Below are 18,454 nucleotides of genomic sequence, written 5' to 3'. Positions count from 1 at the left end.
ACTAAAACAAAAACATATAGAAATTTTAAGGAAAAAATGAAAATTTACAAACTGCAAGGGTCACACGGCTGTGTGGCCAGGCCGCTTAAAACCTAACTTACAATCCTTTGAAAACTACAGGGGACACACGGCTGTGTTATTTAGCCATGTGTCACATACGGCTAAGACACACACCCGTGTCTCTGCCCGTGTAGACGAAAATAGGCTATTTTACAAACCATTTTTCTTGTCCTTTTCAACATGTACCTAAAATCCCATTTGCACATATACGTGAGCCCTCAAAAGGCACCAAAATCATGCTTAATCAAACCAAACACATATGGTATAATAACATCCAACCAATATGCCCAAAGGCACCTCAAATGACAACATTTAAAACATGTATGGTTGTTTAACCATGTACTCAATTTGGCCAAAATAATTGATTGACTTCTAACTAAATTTGCAACATTACACAACATGTAAATCACTTACCAAAACATACCATTTGGTACCAACCGTACCACATAATCAATAGCATCAAAACACATATATGCTTAATATGGCAAAACACCAATTCACAACAAGTTATATGTCATATCTAATATGCACATTCAACTACTTTTCTATCTACCATCATTCAACCATAATAAGTCATATATCAACCATTACAAGGCTAATTATATTCACCTTATAATATATATCATTTTACCAACACAAGGCCAAAATGCAAACTAACCAAATAGTCATTTCCACACCCAAAACACATGGGCTAACATTAGCCAAAATACCTATACATGCCATTATAACCTTAACCAAGACCTCAAAATCTACCGATATAATTGCTGGATAGTGTGATAAATCTTTGACGAGCTTCCAACCCAATCGAGCTTCCAATAGTCTGTAAGTAAAGAAAAATAACTACGTAAGCAATAATGCTAAGGTAAGCTCGTATAAACTTTAATCATATCTATCCATTTCAAATATGAAATTTATACATATCAAGAATAATCATATACCGATACCACACGATTCATGAAACCAAATTCAACAACTTAGAAATTGAATAATTCCACAACATCACTTATACCTATCATCCTTAACAAAGTAGGATTTTATGAAAACTTTAAATCTCTTTCAATTTTCTTCCTTTCATTTGCATGTCATTACTTTCCATTACATTTACTTTCTTTAGCTTAAATAACATCATCAATTCAACTCATCATTCTCTTTTTCATCACTCATTTCATATACATAGTACACAAGACACAAGCATATCATCAACCATAGCCACAAGGTAGTGCATTTAAGCATAGCTCTTTTAGAATTAATCACATGATAAACCATTTCCTAAGAATTTGTATAATTTTTAAACATTATCACTTTTTCATGAGTATAAGCATATTTTCATTTGAGCACTTACCATTTCAATACGACTTATATGTAAACATAATATCATTCAGCCAACAGCTTGGCACTTGCCTAAGCATCAAACAGCAACACATGTTAGCGTACTTGAACATATTTCATATAAATTCAACATTGATAATTTTATTTTCTCAACATGTCACAATTGAGTTCATTACTTGTCTCAACTTACATAATTATCATGTATCAATATATCAAAGATATTCATATATGTGCATGTCATGATACATATCATTATCTTACCGTTTCATCATATACATATATCATCCATTTCAATATATCAATATATCATGTACCATCATTTCCATATATTTCATGTATATACCAGTATTAGTTTGTATCAAACTCATAGCGTCTCGTAATAGCATATTTCCCGTTAAACCACTTAGAATAATATCGGATACAATGGAGTCTCGCACACTATGTGCCTACACGTGGTCGAAGCCACTACTATCTCATATCTCATATCAATGCTCTCACTTGAGCCATAACTGGGTCTGCTCACACAAGCTGTCAGTCGAGACGTAGCTACATGGTGCTGCTAACACAAGCTGTCAAGTAACCGCAACAAATGCTGGAAACTCAACCATCGATAGGACATATAAGACCAGCACCCATAACACGGTAACCCCTAATGACATGTCATTCGTATTCTAAATATTCCTAAGGTTCAAACGAGACTCGATAGTCGTTGTGCGTTGTTGAATTTTCCTCGTTTCATTATAAGCTAAATTGTATAATATATATATCCAATTTAATCAACAATATACATAGTATAGTTCATAAAATCTTACCTGGCTAAATTGCAGAAATACCAAAGTTCAGGGGCATTTTGATAATTTACTATTTTACTCGATTTTTCACCCGATCTTGATCTAAATTAATAATTTCATTCAATATATTAATTTAGACAATAAAAAATTCATTTCATACAATTTTTTCATTTTTGACATTTTTACAAAATTATCCCTAAAGTTTTACTTTTATTCAATTTAGTCCCTGAGCCCAAAACATGCAAATTAACCATTTTTACCCCAAATTGAGCTTAGAAAAAAATTCCTGGTATCCAAAACATCCCATTTATGCAAAAATCTCACATTTAATCCTTGTACTTTTATTAATTTAACAAATTTGTCCCTAATCAAAAAATTCATCAAAACCACTTAACAAAATACTTTTAAATATAAATCAACATTCCAAATTCATCATCTAACATCAAAAATCACAAGATTCATCAATGGCAACATTCAAAATCTTTAACAGTTTAAAATCAAAGGTACGGGCTAGCTGGACCTAATTGCAACGCTCTCAAAAACATAAAAATTACAAGAAATTGATAGCTTAAGGGCTTACATGCAATGAAAAAACATGGCTGAAATTTTCCAGCATCCATGGCTTCTCTTTTTCCTTTTCATTCGTGAAGAAGACACCAAAATGATGATATAACATTTTGGTTTTTATTTAATTTAATTTAATAATCAAATTACTATTTTACTTTTACCTATTTAAAAATTACACTAATGCCAAGCTATGCACATCCACTATCACCTTTAATAGTTTATTTACCGTATAAGGACTTCCACTTTAAAGTTCTATAGCTATTTAATACCTTTACTTATAGAACACAACTTTTACACTTTATGCGATTTAGCCCTTTTTGCTTAATTAACTATCGAAACGATAAAATTTTCCAAAAAAAATTTAATACCACCTTAATTACACTCCATAAATATTTATAAATATTTGCGGCTCGGTTTATAGAAACGAGGTCTCAATACCTCATTTTCTAAAACCACTTGAACTTAATAAATCATTTATACAACAAAAATCACTATATCAAAAACCTTTTTAAAATAAAAAATAACTCATAAATATTAAATATAATATTTACAAACTTACTTGCCAGATTTGGTGGCCCTGAAACCACTGTTTCCGACACCACTAAAAATCGAGCTATTACAAGACTTCTCGCGTCCGAAGCTAAAATCATACCACTAGACCAAATGTAACACCCCTCGCTTGCATCCGACGCTAGGACGGGGTTCGAGGTGCTACTTGAATTTTACTAACACTTCTACACTAAACAGGGCCATGAAATCTCAAATAATTAAAAACTTTTCTTTTCACATACAATCTTGTCCCTTAAACGGGTTCACAAGACCCAAAACATATATCTGGGGTGGTTCGGGACTAAACCGAGAACTTAAGAAAAACTTGGAAAATTCATGCTTTAATCATTATAAACTCATCACATAATACCATAGCACATTCATGCATAATTAAAATAGATTTACAACCCTATAATCAAAATAGGCCAACACATATGGTTAAAGCCAGATCACATACTCTAATATTTACACACCTATACATGCCATAGACTCAAAGTATTTGAAATCACTACACCCATAGTGTTAGCTCGACAGTGTGATAATATCTCCGGCGAACTCCACAAACAAATAAATACAATTATACTTCGATTATTCAATTTCTCAAGAGGCCATATTTTAAGTATATTGCCATCTGGCCGAATATACACAAGCACATAATGCATATTCAGCATTCTTATAACACTTAATCTGAATTCATATAACATAAATAAATCAAATACTTTCACATACTTTCACACCTTGACCGAATGTATCATGGTCATATATATAGTTATAACATTTATTCACATATGTATCACATCACACTTATGATTCAATTCAAATCAAACTCACATATGAGTACATAATGCGTACCTGGCCCTCTTAACGTATTGAATGTATTCATTTGTCAATCTAACACGAGGTACCTTAGTCTTAGACTTTTCTCAAATCATCGACATTTCGCCTACTAGGCTCGAGGCCCGATATCATTTCACCAGCATTATAGCCTGCTAGGCTCGAAAGCCCGAATAGTATCTCACTGACATTATAGCCTGCTAGGCTCAAAGGCCCGAATAATATTTCCCCATTCATTTACATAAATTTTCATCTACTTCATACTTAACATCATCCACCACATAGGTTTCGTACATACCTGTACCATTACCTTCTTAGCTGTCATGCTTATCATTTCAATGCTCAAAACATTAATTCATTCAATCATCCTTGAACATTCAACAAACTTGCACACTTAGTGCTAATTAATTAATCGAAGTTATAATGGTTTCGCACACTTAGTGCCAATTAATTAACCGAAGCTATAATTGTATCGCACACTTAGTGCCAATTAATTAGCCGAAGCTATAATTGTATCGCACACTTAGTGCCAATTAATTAGCCAAATCTATAATTATATCGCACACTTAGTGCCAATTAATTAGCGGAAGCTATAATTATATCGCACACTTAGTGCCATTACATTAAACCGAACTTATATCTATGTCACCCACATAGTTCCATTTACTCAGCCAATGCTATTACAATCTCACGCACCCAGCGCCATTTTAAATGTTGTAGTTATTGCCTTTATCGCACACGTAGTGCATCAAATCTAATACACATATTACATATTTCAACCTCACAATCATTTTTATATACTTATGAACTTACCTCGAATGTTGTCGTACGATTACAACGGCTATTCGATTACTTTCTCTTTTCCCTTATCCGAATTTGCCCTTCTATGCTCTTGAGCTTAAATTCAACAACTTTAAACTAGTCATTATTCGACTATTCAAGCATCACTTTCAAAATATAATATTTATATTTAATATATTCGAATTTCACACCTACAGATCATAGTAAGCTTATAAGAAATCAATAAGCAACTCATTAACAAATTTTTGTCAATGTTTACCACATAATCATAATTTCACTGTAAGTTGTCTTCCTGAGAAATAGTCACTAAATTATTTATCTCTGGAGCTATAAAACTCTAAATTAAGTTCCTTAAATTTTCCCTGAAACTAGGCTCATTTATCTTTCTTCCATAAAATTTCCAGAATTTTTGGTCGAGCCATTTAGTACAGTTTATTAGTTAAATTCTTCTGTATTTCAGGGTATAACTACTCTGACCCTTGTGCACTACGAACCAAATTTCTCCCTGTACAGAATTCCAATGACCATGTCGTTTATTTCCCTTAAAAATAGACTCAATAAAAAATCCATGAATATAAGGTATGACTCTTAATAATTTTTCTACAATTTATTGTGAATTTATAAATTCAGAACAGGGGATCTTGAATTCATTCAGACCCTGTTTCAAAAGAATTCAAATATCACACAATATAGAATTCTTTTTCTTCCCATATTTCTTTCATGTGAAAATAGACTCATTAAGATTTAATCCCATATTTTATTCTGCCTCTAACTCATTTTCCACTATTTTTAGTGTATTTTCAAAGTTACACTACTGCAGTAACTCAAATCTGTCAAGGCTAAGTTACTCATTCATGATCATTGTTCACAAAATTGATACAACATCATTTCATCCATCATGGTAAGAACACATTTTATGCATCATAGATCAACATATATCAAGGCATTCTCATAGGTTTAGTATACATACTTGCACAACTCGTAACATAACTCAAGTGCATACTCACCAATGACTTACCTCATTGGGACCATCATCAACTCTTTCCTCGGATTACCCGTTGAACACTTGGAATACTAATTGGATACTCGGAAAAGCCTTTGCACATAAGTACCTCAATTGTAGCTAAAGCTACCTCATATCCCATGACATTTCAATGCTCACTCTCGAGCTAGTCATCTAGACTCATAATTCCTAGTGACATGTCACTCGTATCCTATTCTATTCCTAAGGTTCAAACGGGATTTTTCCTCGTCTATTAAGGCTTTGTCTCATCATATTTCTATTAATCACATACACATTAAGATTTGTACAATTCATGTAATGATAACATTTAAATACATGTATAGCATGGTATTGTTTACATATCAACTTACCTTGATACCACAAAGGTAAAAAGGACATAATCATCCCTTAATCGATTTCTTTCCGTTCTAGGTCCAAATCTCGATTTCATTGATCTATAATATCACATTTAGCCTACCAATCAGTCACCATATTCATATGGGTCTAAAAATCATATTTTTACAAATTTTCATTTTGACCCCTAAACTTTTGCATATTTGCACTTTTGCCCCAATGCTCTTAAAATAATTTTTATCACATTTCTTTACTCCTTGAGTCTAGATGAACCATTTTCATAGCTATAGCAACTCATAATTTCAACTATTTTACACATTTACAACTCATTTTACAACTTAGCAATTTAGCCCTTTTTAAGGTGTTTTCATGCAATTTCTTTCACAAAAGTTGTTTATTAGACAACTAGGACTCATAATCTTCCATAAAAACACAGCAAAAACACATTTAATCTCATGGCAAAACCCTATACTCTTCATCATTTTTCAAAATAGTCCCCTCTTATGAAAGCTCATGCTTTAGGGGTTCCAAAAATGTAAAAATCGTCAAGCAAAGACATTAAAATCACTTACAAGCAAGGGAAATATGTTGCTGAAATTTTCCAGCTTCAAAACCCTTTCTTTGCTGCATATTTCGGTGGAGGAGAAGAGAAAAAAATGAAAGAGAAAATGACAACTTTTTCTTTATTTATTTTATTAACCAAAAAATCACTTTAAATCCCATAAAATATGGCTTTTTAACCAATCTTGTCTCCCTTGGCCGGCCACCTCAATAAAAGAGTCTAATTGCCATTTTAAAGCCCCCAATTTTACTTATCTAGCTATTAAACACCTTTAGGCACCAAAACACAACTTTTACCTTTTACGCGATTTAGTCCTTTTTCGAAATTGGACTAGAAATTGCTAAAATTAACTTACCAAAATTTACATGCACTTATAAATTCACATTATAACACATAAAATAATACTAAAATAATTTTCTCTGGCCTCGAAATAATGGTCCCAAAACCACTGTTCCGACTAGGCCCAAAATCGGGCTGCTACACCAAATGCCCTACATTTGAAGATTTTGACATATTCCCTGAAGTGAATATTGCATATAATTATTTGGAAATTATATTTATTGACTTAGTGGCATAATAGACTTCACATTGATTTAGACATTGTGGTATCATCACTTGAAGCTGCTGAACTATTCCTCAAGTCCCATGACCTCGTTTTTACTTTTAAGCCTATCCTCCAATCTACTGAGTACTTGACCTACGGTGGCAAGGGCTTGGCTTTTGCCCACTACGGTTCCAAAGTATTAAATTGCGGCCGCAACGCAACGTAATGGCTTCATTGTAACTGAAATAGAAACTACCGTGATGCAATATCGGCGCAACGCATCAAAGAAATCGCATCACGATCGTTGCGGATAAAATCTGTTATGTAACGCCGCAACAATTATTAAAAAGCGGCACAACGCCACATCAGCACCGCAATAGGTCGTTTAGAGCTTTGTTTGCTTAATTGCAAACTTAATTACATCTAATAATCAAATTTAAAGCTTCTATAAAATAATGTTAGAGTTTTTCAATGTTTAAGCTATAATGGGATAACTATAGTAGGCAACCATCAAGATAATCAATGGCCAAAGATACTTGTCTATGGGTCAAAAGAATAAGAGAATCAAAATGAAAACAACATTGAATCTTGAGAATTTTAAAGTAAGAACCAGAAAGAATCATCAGCAATATGACAGTAGCAAGCATGAAACTTGTAGACATTGTGAGAGACTTGAAAACTAAGTTCCCCTAATAATATACAATAAAGCAATTAAAATAATTAGGTTTCTTGTTCTTGAAAATTAAATAAAACTCATAAAATGTATAAATATAATTTGTTAAAAGTAGACAGATCTAGATCATGTTTCATGTTTCATGTAAGCTACAAAACTTTTTTTTAGTTTGACCGAGATTTTTAGTTTGGACATAATTCAAGCTATGGATCTTTTCACATGTTTCCTACCAATGATGCATCTCATGCCTTTTTTGCATACAATGTGATCCCTCCACGAAAATGAGTTGTTTGCTACAATACAAATCAGTGCCACCTGACACACCAACGATATCACCCAATTTTTAAACCAATCATCAGCCAATAATTACATTTTTTTAAACTTATTGATGTTGTCACTGTGTCAGACGACACTATAGTGTATATTTTTTTAAAAATGCTCGTATTTTCACGGATATACACAATGAGAGAAAAAATAAAAAAATATTCTTTTTTATGTGGGTGCTTCCAATGTGTTGGGCGACACCACCCTAGCATTTCCCCCAACTTCTACCGATCATTCTGGTGAAGTAAAAAAAAAGTTTAAAGTGGTAAATTTTTTTTTCATTTTTCTCTCAAGGTGTAGACCCTTGAAAATATGAATATTTTTTTGAAAAAAATACACATCGGTGCTGCTTGACACAATGGCACCAATAAAAAAAAATTAAACGTAATGATTGGCCGAAATGTTGGTTGGTGCCGCCGATTTGTCAGGATGCACCGATTTGCATAGTAACAAACAACCCATTTTCTTAAATAATTTGTCTCCAACCCATTTTGTAATTAATTATTTTTTAATATTATTTTTGTAAAAAATCCATAAGATGTAGATTAATTATAAAAATGGGTGAGTTTTTACAATATTTTTAGGTATCGCTAATGTGTCTGGCAACGACACTCTAAAATTTCCCCAAGCTTTTTCATTCCAGTGAAGTAAAAAAATATTTTTTTAAGTGGTGTTGTCCACTAGTCAAGTAGCACCCAAAAGAATACGAATATTTTTTTAATACTAAACAAATACCATACGAATACAAATTTTTTTTATAGTGGTGTCAACAAAATTTTTTTATAGTGGTGTCAATTGACTCATTAACAGCTTAATATTTTACATTTGTAAAAAAATGTTTTTTTTTTAAAGTGGTGTCAACAAATAAAATATTTTTTAAAGTTATATGTAACTGGATAATGGCTTAGTTCATAAATCCGTACTTAAGTTATACCAATTTTCTAAGTTTTGTATCTAAATTATTTTTTTCTCGAGTTGGTATCTCCATTAGTGAAATTGTTCGTCTTTCCTATTTTGGTACCTAAACTATTCTTTTGTTACCCATTTTACACATAAATGTTATGTCTATTAAAAACAATTCCAACCAATAATAATTTGCCACGTCATATAAACTTAAAAAATATTTTTTAATTCTTTTTTTTTCTATTTTCATTTCTTTTCATTTCCTTTTCGTTTTATAATGTATGACAATACTAACAAGGCTTAAAATTTGCCGTCTTGATGTCGAGATGTTGGCAATTAATTTCATTGATCATAACTAGTGTTTTCAAAACCAAATCGAAATAAGGATTGAACTGGTTGACTCGGAAATCGATACAAGCTGGTTGAATTAAGCTAAAAAGACAATTGAACATGTTTTATCTATTTTTAATGTTTTATATTATAAATTTTTAATCATATTTAATCGAACCAAAAAAACTTATCAAACTAAAATTTGGTAGCTTAACCGATTTGACCATCAGTCCGATTCTAAAGAAAGAAATATATATATTAGAGAAAATAATAGTTTTTACCTTTTTTGCCACATGTCAATTTTTAATTATTATCTTTTTTCCAAAAATAGGCTTAACAGTTTAATTAACAATTAAACTAGCATATATACCAACTTAGGAAAAAGAGTAGTTTAGGTACCACTTGTAACTAAAAAAATGTTTAGGTACCAAAATGGAAAAAATGCGTAGCTTAGGTACCAATTTATGGGTTAAGCTTATTTTTTAAATACATTTAATGGTTTACTTATCGGAGGTACCAATTTGGGAAAGAAAAGTAATTTATGCATCACATGTGACTAAAAAAAGTTTGGGTATCAAGATTGGAAAAATAATATAGTTTATGTATCAATTTGTGAGTTAAACCTTATATAATTGGTTAGGGACTATAAATGATGTGTTAGAAAAGATTCATGATTTTTTTTTAATAAGTTAAGATCCTTATTATATATTTTGATAAATAATAATAAATTTAATAATATTTTAGTAAAATAACATTATATTTAAAAAGTGAAAAGTTATTAAAAGAGTAAATAATATTTATAAAAATTTGTTTTTATAATTAGATAATTAAAAGAACTTCCGAGTTCTAACTAGAAGTGTTCATGGGCTGGATTAGATCGGGCCTAAACATGATATTAACATACTTTATGTTTTCCCAAGCCCTGTTCAACTCGAAATATGGGTTTAAAATTTTGCCCAAATTTGCTCATATTTACAAAAGACTAACCCATAAGCCCATTTTAGGTCCATCCATATTATTTTTAATTTTTTTAAAATTTTTTATATTGCGATATTTTAATATTTAATAATGTTATATATTTTTTATTTATTGAATTTTTTTATATAGTCATCTTAACAATATTTTAATGTTTACATTAGAGTAGTATTATATATTTAGTATAGATTTATTTTTTTAAAGTGTTTTAAATTACATAATATATAAAAAATAACATGATGTAAAATATTATAAACTTAGGGTTTGTTTATTTGCATGTAAAATATTTTCCGTAAAACATTTTCATTGTTTTACGGTGTTTGTTTGATGGAAAATGAATTACCAAACGAAATCATTTTCCTTGAAAAGGGTAACACCAAAACTTTTTTAACGAAAATGTCTTTACCAATTTCTTTTTCTGTAAGACATTTTCTAAACTGATAAGGCTTTGTTCATTGTCTTCACTTTCGAAAAAACAAAAAGGGGAAGCTTTCAGAGCAACGAAGGGGAAGCTCAGTCTCTTATATTCTAATTTTATATTTTTTATGATTTACTCCTTGAAATCAAAATTTTTACTAGACTACAATTTAATTCCTCAAAAGTAGATTTTCTTATTTTACAATTTAGTCCTAAACCTCGTTTTGTACAATTTTGCAAAACAATCCCTTTTCTAAAATTTCTAGATTTTATAATTTAGTCCTTACAACTAAAATTGTCAAAATTTCCAAAAAATTAGTCCTTGATTTTTGAACAGTTAAAATTTCATATTCTATTTTTCAAAATTGTAAATTCTCAAATAATGTAAATTAGTCCTAAAACTCAAGTTTTGAAATCTTTACAATTTAACCCCTATAATTTCAAACTTTACTATTTTATGCTCAACTTTCCAAATTTTCATATTTCATGACCATATAATTTAGTTACTACATCATTGTTTCAGATTTCACTACTCAAACCTTTAGATTTCAAAATTCTACAAATTTTACAATTTGGTCCTTCAATTTTTATCAAATTAAATCATTTTTCGACTTACTCATCCAAATAATATTCAAAATAAATATTTACCACTTTCAACTTAATTAAACGTAAATTTATATTTCTTAATGTATGAAATTAACAATTAAGTTTAATTAAGTAAATTAAGATCAATTAAAACTAAAACATGATTAATTAAAATATAAATAAGCTTTAGGAAATAAACTCAATTAAACAATAAAAATATAATAAAATCTCAAATGTATGTTTGTTTTATTGAAAACAATTTTTATAAAATATTTTCAGGAAATCTATCAAACAACAGCAAATATTTTGCACATATTCATCCAAATACCAAAAAATATTAACTCTTTTTCTAGAACAGTAAGTCATTTTCCAGAAATTATTTTCCGGAAACTATTTTCAGTCAAACAAACGAAGCCTAAGAGACATAACTAATCACTATAAATAGTGACAACTTTTGTTTAGTAATTAAGTGATATAACTTTTGCTAACTTATAACTATTCATTTGCAACTATTGAAACACTATATATATTTTGAAAATCAAAATGTTCCAACGATTAGAAAGATAATCCAATTATCCAAGAATATATTAGATTTAAGTTGGTATGATTCAGGTTGAGCTGATCAGTCAGGGAAATGGTATTTTAACGAAAATAAAGGAATAAATTTAGTGCGGCGGAGTTGCAAATTGTACAGATATGCTTCAGAGGCTAGGATTGAATGAACAAAAGGATGCCAATAAATTATTGAGATTTCTTTGTATTGACAATTTGCAGATCCTGTTACAAAATAAATTGCTTGCTGACTGTCCTAACTTCGCAAGAATCAAGAAAACAAATTTGGACCATTGATAGGCCAATGCCAAAAACAGAAACAAAAGCAAAAAAAAAAAAAAAAAGTCACCAAATCAAAATGGCTGAAATTAAAAAAAAAAAGTTCAGGCAGGTTTTTGGCCAAAATGAACACAAGAAGTGTCATATCGATCAACATTTAGGAAGATCTGCTGGTGGAGGCAACAATTTCTGAGTAGGAAGTTCACCATCCAAGACAATCCAAGCCATCTTCAAGCCCCAGCTGGTGTGCACTTCTAGATGGCAATGCATGAACCATACCCCTGCATGCATGTGGTTCTTGTTGTCAATGGTCATCATCAACTCAAAGCAAGCATTTGATGAATCTAATTGGTGTTTAACATGTCACTTACCTGGATTGTCGGCTAGAAAACGAATTGCAACCCAACCTCCTGATGGCACGCCAACAGTGTTCCTTTCAACAGGGTCAATCAGATTGAACTTTGCGGGGTCCTTATTTGGATCAAAGTTTCCAAAACCTCGGCCGATAATAAAGAAATTGAAGCCATGTAGATGAAGAGGGTGGCTTTCAGCTCCAAGAATGTTCGTGTCCTGCATAACTAGCTCCACGGAAGTATTAAAAGGAAGCACTACTACCTTTGTTCCGTTGCTTACCATAGTATTGCTAGGTGGTGAGCCTATATAGTTAAATGGAGTTATAGGACTGCTAGGAAAATCAGGGGTGTAAACTCCGTTAGATTGGCCGAAGAAATGAGCCTGGAGTAATGCTGTAGTCGGCATTGCAAACGATACATTATTCACTGAAGCTGCGAACTTGGTTCCATTAGGTCCTTGGCAGGTTTGGTTATGCTGGCATGGGCTGGTTCCAAGACCAACAGTGAAGAAAAAATGCTTATCAACCTTCTGAGGCACATTGGCAGGATATTGTGCACTGGCCAAGCTACGGAGTTTACTTGCGAATTTTGTAGCAAAGGAAGTGTCATTCAAAGCAGGTAGAATTGGTTTAAACAAGGGCAACATTATGCTCGAATGAAGGCTATTGGGTGATGACTCGTATTCTAAAATACCGGCAACAGTTGAATTATCGAATGTTCCTTGGCCTGTCACATATGGTCTAGCAGTCATGAAGAAAGTGGCATTTGGATAGCTTGGTTTAGTCTTAAGGATCACATTTGTGGTTTGACCAGGGGTGATGAGAAGTGTTTCAGTCTCAAATGGTTTAACATAAACGGCATCAACATCAACAACAGTTAGTGTGTGATTTGCTATGCTGAAGAAGAGCTCATCATTGAGTGCCGCATTGACTAAACGAAGAAGGTAAGTTTTTCCAGGCTTCACCTTCAGCTTGAATGTATCTGTCAAAGTTGTTAGTCCACAAGCGAATCCCATAGCTCTATAATGTATGTGTGCATGTATGTGTATGTCTAAAGCTTAAGACAAAATTTTAGCTATTTATTACCTTTGGCTGAGCAGTTATAAAGTGGTCCAGGGAGACCATTGATGGTATAAGCATCAGAGACATTTGGACCCCCACCAGTCTGGAGTGCCTGGCTAATAACAGCCTCAGGATCTGCATTGAACCACTCTCCTGCAATTTTATCATAAAGGGGTTCATGTCAATTTGAGTTAGCAAAATAAATGTAGAATCTTAATGAATCGGTTCATTATGATTTCATTACCGAAGACAATGGGAACTTCCTTGTAAGGCTTAGCAAAAGGGTAAGGTATGCCACGCTTGGGAAGAATGATAATGGGACCATAAAGAGTGGCTCTTAGCCATGATATATGGGCATGCCAGAAGAGAGTCCCTCTTTGGCCTATAATGGTGAAGTTGTAAACGTAGCTTTGGCCAGTTTGTATGGGACACTGAGTCACATATGCAGGCCCATCCGCCCAACCGCTTTGAAGCTGTCGAATGCCATGCCTGTTTCGAAAAGACATCACCATATCTAGCATGTTACTTTAGACCTTCCCTCATGAAGCATAGATAATTTATTCAGCATGTAAATGTAATATCTGCATAATGTCATTTTCAAAGTAAACTTCAATACCAGTGGATAGAAACATTGTTAGGCACATGGTTGACCACTTTGATGAGAAGCTGATCACCCTCCCTTGCTACAATGCGAGGCCCTGGAAATTGTCCATTCACCGAAACAATGCTCCTTGTATGACACAAACGTGTTACATTATGCAGCTTGACCTACAAAATGGGTAAGGTACACCTAGTCACAATCAAACATATATTTGGTTGATAATCCTATCAAATTAATACATACATCAAACTTGTAGTGCCTGGTGATCCCAAGTACGGGGTCAACAAGTAGACAGAAAGTGAAAAATGAGAAGAAAACCAGAAATGCTGGTGATGAAAGAAGAAAAACTCCCATTTCTTTTTCTTGGTCTGATTTCTCTTCCGTTTGAGTGAACTTATGAACTACTCCTTGAGTATGTATTCATTGAAGAATACAAAAGAGTGTATATATAGTGAAAGGCAAAGGGGTGTTTGGTGTGTACTTTTTTTTTTAATTAGATGATGGAAACTATCTCTGTTTAATATATATATATAAAGAAACCCATAGCTTCATTTTAGACTTCAGTATGATGCAGACCCAGTTGTTAGAGCAACTTTAGAGTGGCGTCAAAGATAAGTCAAAGCTTTATATTTAAACAATGAAATCTATATTACATGAATGCTATTCTATGTCCCATAATGGACGTGATTCTGAACTTATTTCTATGTTAATAGCACAAAACTCACATTATCTTCATGGGTGAAACTTGGAACCAACGAAGCAATTCTGTAACATTTGATAGTATCATATATCATTAGCCCCAAACATGACACTGACATTTACCTACCATATATTAGTAGTAAAGCAAATTTCAGAGTTTACATCAAGCAGTCATTTCAAAGTTAGATCTCATGCAATATCCTTTTAAATTTTAATGAAGAAACAGGTCATGGAGGAACAAGGAGGAAACCCCCATGGAAGCAACTGTTCTACAAGCAAAAACAGACCAACAGCTACAAAAATTAAGCTTCTCTTTAAAGGGTATATATATAAACTGAAGATTGGCTTGATTCAAATATTGGGAATGTAATATCAAACTGTTTAATTGTGTCAAATTCTGAATTGGACTTTTAGATGCCAACCACTCTCTTTCTCCCAAAAAACAAAAGGCAAAGATTAAAGCAAGATCATGCAAGCTTCAAGTATGTCTTTTAAGTTTTATGGGTCATATTTAAAGAAACGGAGGATTTGTTAGATATATTTTAAAAGAGCTAATAAATAAATGAGGGGAGTTGGTTGTGACGGTTATGATCATTGTGGAGGTGTTTAGGAGGCTTGATGCATATAGAGGTATTGAAGGGTTGGGTCCTGGCGTGTTTAAACATGTTATTATATTTTTTTTTTTATGTTTGTTCAAGTCTAGCTCGATTTGAAATATTGGGTCTAAAATTTTTTCTAAACTTATTCATATTTATAAAAAAATAACTCAAACCCATTTTAGGCTAGCTCATACTATTTTTTAATTTTTTTTAATTTTTATTTTATTTTATTTTTTTGAAAGTTTTTATATAGTCATCTTAACATCATTTTAATATTTATATTAAAGTAGTATTATATATTTAGTATAGGTTTATTTTTTTAATGTGTTCTAAATTACATAATATATAAAAATAACATAATATAAAGGATTAAAAACTTCAAAACGCATGAGTTACATGTGTTTCCACTCCTATTTATAGGAATTAATGAGTTAACTTTTCAATTATAATTATTGAAACATTATAAGTATTTTGAATATGTTTCAACAATCTCTTTCCATTTTTTAAATATTTTAGATTTTGATAATCTTGGTAATCAATTTGCATAAGTGAAAGTGTTATACAATTGAACATTTACTTAGTGAAGACATGTTAAAGTTAATCAAAATTTCATAATAGATTATGTTTTGAACCGATTATTCCATTTGATTAACCGAACACATCTCACACAATGGTTACAACAGCAGTCAGTGCAGATTATTCATGGACATTATTATGGTCATGTGTTTGTAACCTCTTTTCATGAGTGCTATTAAGGTCAAGCCCTAAAGCTCTTAGAAGCGGCTACGCTTCACACTCACATAGGTAGATCCTAAGAGTGTTCCCATAATTATAACACTCTAACACATTTATGTTATGGGTCTTCTAAGAGTATATTACTCATCCTTCCTCTTACCATTACCGGTATCTAGCACTTTTTTCTTAGCACGATATACTATTTATTATTTTATAGTTTTAGCAGTCGCATGTTGATGATGTATTTTGTCTCATTGAATCAATCAAAACTTGACATTATATCAAGTGCTGAGTCGAGTTTCTGCTATAGGTAACTCAAATATTATGTGCTTTTACCCTATCCCTAAATTTTCATATTTCCACTTTATCTATGAATTGAGAGCTTTAAATTTGTTCGATTAAGGAACTTTTCTTAGGATGCTATTTGATAGTAAAACCATTTGTGTTGTGGTTTTACTTGCTGAGTTCACAAGGGTGGACTTAATGCTGATCGTATTGATCTTCAAGGTGCAAATGTGAGGAAAATTGTCACAGGATGTGTGATAGGTTAGAATTACTTATTGTAATTGTTAAAGAGAGTTGATATTTCTCACTGAACTAGGCTCCATAAAAGTAAAAAAACCAAACTACATGTGTGTTCTGTTTGTTTACCATTTACAATTTGGTGCCAGAGAAGTGCCCACTACCCTATCGTTCCTTCCAAGCACCTATCTTATATTGCAGCAACAGTTTTAAATCTTCAATTAATATAAGAGTCTACCACTTAAAGTAGCTAGTGGAGATCCTAAATGTTGCTAGAATCAAGTTGTGGAAAATTTTTTGGTAAGTATTGGATGATATAAAGTATTTTTAGTACAATTAGATATTATCAAACCAAAATTTCATTATCCAACTATTAGTATATGTCAGTATGAAAAATTCTGACCAAGGTTTTTAGAACCAAACTAGTGGTTGAATCGATCAAGCCATCAGTTCGTCGATTTGACTAATTCGACCGTCCGTCCAGTTCAGTCAAATAAAACAATAAAAAATATTTTTTTAAAATAAAAAAAGCCTAGATTCCTAGGTCAACCGATCTAATGGATTTCTCTAGACCTATACTATTGTTATTTCAATCTAACTGATTCAACCGGTTGATTCGATTCGATTCAAGTTTTTTATGATTTTTTATAATTTCTATATGTTTATATTGATTTTAATAATTTTAAATATTTTTTTATATTTTTATGATTTTTATATGTTTTTTTAAGAATTTTTATACATTATTATAAAATTTATATTTTAACATGTTTTATTAATTTTATAAATTTTATTAGAATTTATTATATTTATTATATTCTATAATTTTTTAAGCTTTTTCAATAACTTTTTAAAAATTTATAAGTTTATATAATTTTAATATTTTTTAATATTTTTATGAGCAAATATTAAATTAAAGCAAAAGTTATTATATGTCACCATCTAATTGGTCCGTTAATTTATTTTAACTATCAACATGATCAACTATGAATTCCATTTACAGAGGAGTTTAATTAATTATTTTAATTTACATAAAAAATGAATTTAGTGCAAATTTAATATAGAAACTTATTTTTTTTTGCTTTTTTTTGGCCTTTTTCGTATATAAGTTTTTTTTAACGTTTTTTAAGTGAGATAGTGAGACACTCAAGCTTTGGTATTGGAATTCTGACGGGATAGATAGTGCAATTATTACATATAACTGATGGCAATAGTACAATTACTACATATATTTTTAAATAAAGGATTATATATAGAAAAATCCTTTAAGAAAATACAAAAAAAAAATAACTCTTATATTGAATTCGTAGTCAATTGAGATTTTGTTGTTAACAAAAATTATCAATTAAGCCCCTCAATTAACGGAATTTGTTGTTGACTTTGTTGACCATTAAATTAAATTAAAGAACTAAGCAGATTATAATATGTGACAGCTTTAGTTTTAATCTAATATTT

At 31.3% G+C, this 18,454-nt stretch overlaps 1 protein-coding gene and 1 long non-coding RNA gene across 2 annotated transcripts; both read right to left on the bottom strand.

Moving 5' to 3' along the window:
- Positions 1-514: 514 nt before the first annotated feature.
- On the bottom strand, positions 515-6,944 carry LOC121212166 (uncharacterized). Its single transcript, XR_005907362.1, has 3 exons — positions 6,861-6,944; positions 1,403-1,461; positions 515-880 (listed from the first exon to the last, which is right to left on the bottom strand). It is a non-coding gene; the product is annotated as an uncharacterized lncRNA (long non-coding RNA).
- Positions 6,945-12,329: 5,385 nt separating this feature from the next.
- Positions 12,330-14,946, bottom strand: LOC107913467 (laccase-17). The gene is made up of 6 exons (XM_016842061.2): positions 14,691-14,946; positions 14,463-14,614; positions 14,091-14,335; positions 13,871-13,999; positions 12,804-13,766; positions 12,330-12,713 (listed from the first exon to the last, which is right to left on the bottom strand). Exons 1-6 carry the CDS (start codon positions 14,799-14,801, stop codon positions 12,583-12,585), a joined length of 1,731 nt encoding a protein of 576 aa, XP_016697550.2. The 5' UTR covers positions 14,802-14,946; the 3' UTR covers positions 12,330-12,582.
- Positions 14,947-18,454: the final 3,508 nt, after the last annotated feature.

The sequence above is a fragment of the Gossypium hirsutum genome, chromosome A13 (genome assembly GCF_007990345.1).
Source record: "Gossypium hirsutum isolate 1008001.06 chromosome A13, Gossypium_hirsutum_v2.1, whole genome shotgun sequence".
NCBI lineage: Eukaryota > Viridiplantae > Streptophyta > Magnoliopsida > Malvales > Malvaceae > Gossypium > Gossypium hirsutum.
The sequence above is the reverse complement of the archived record's forward strand: the minus strand, read 5'-3'. Positions and strand labels throughout refer to the sequence as shown.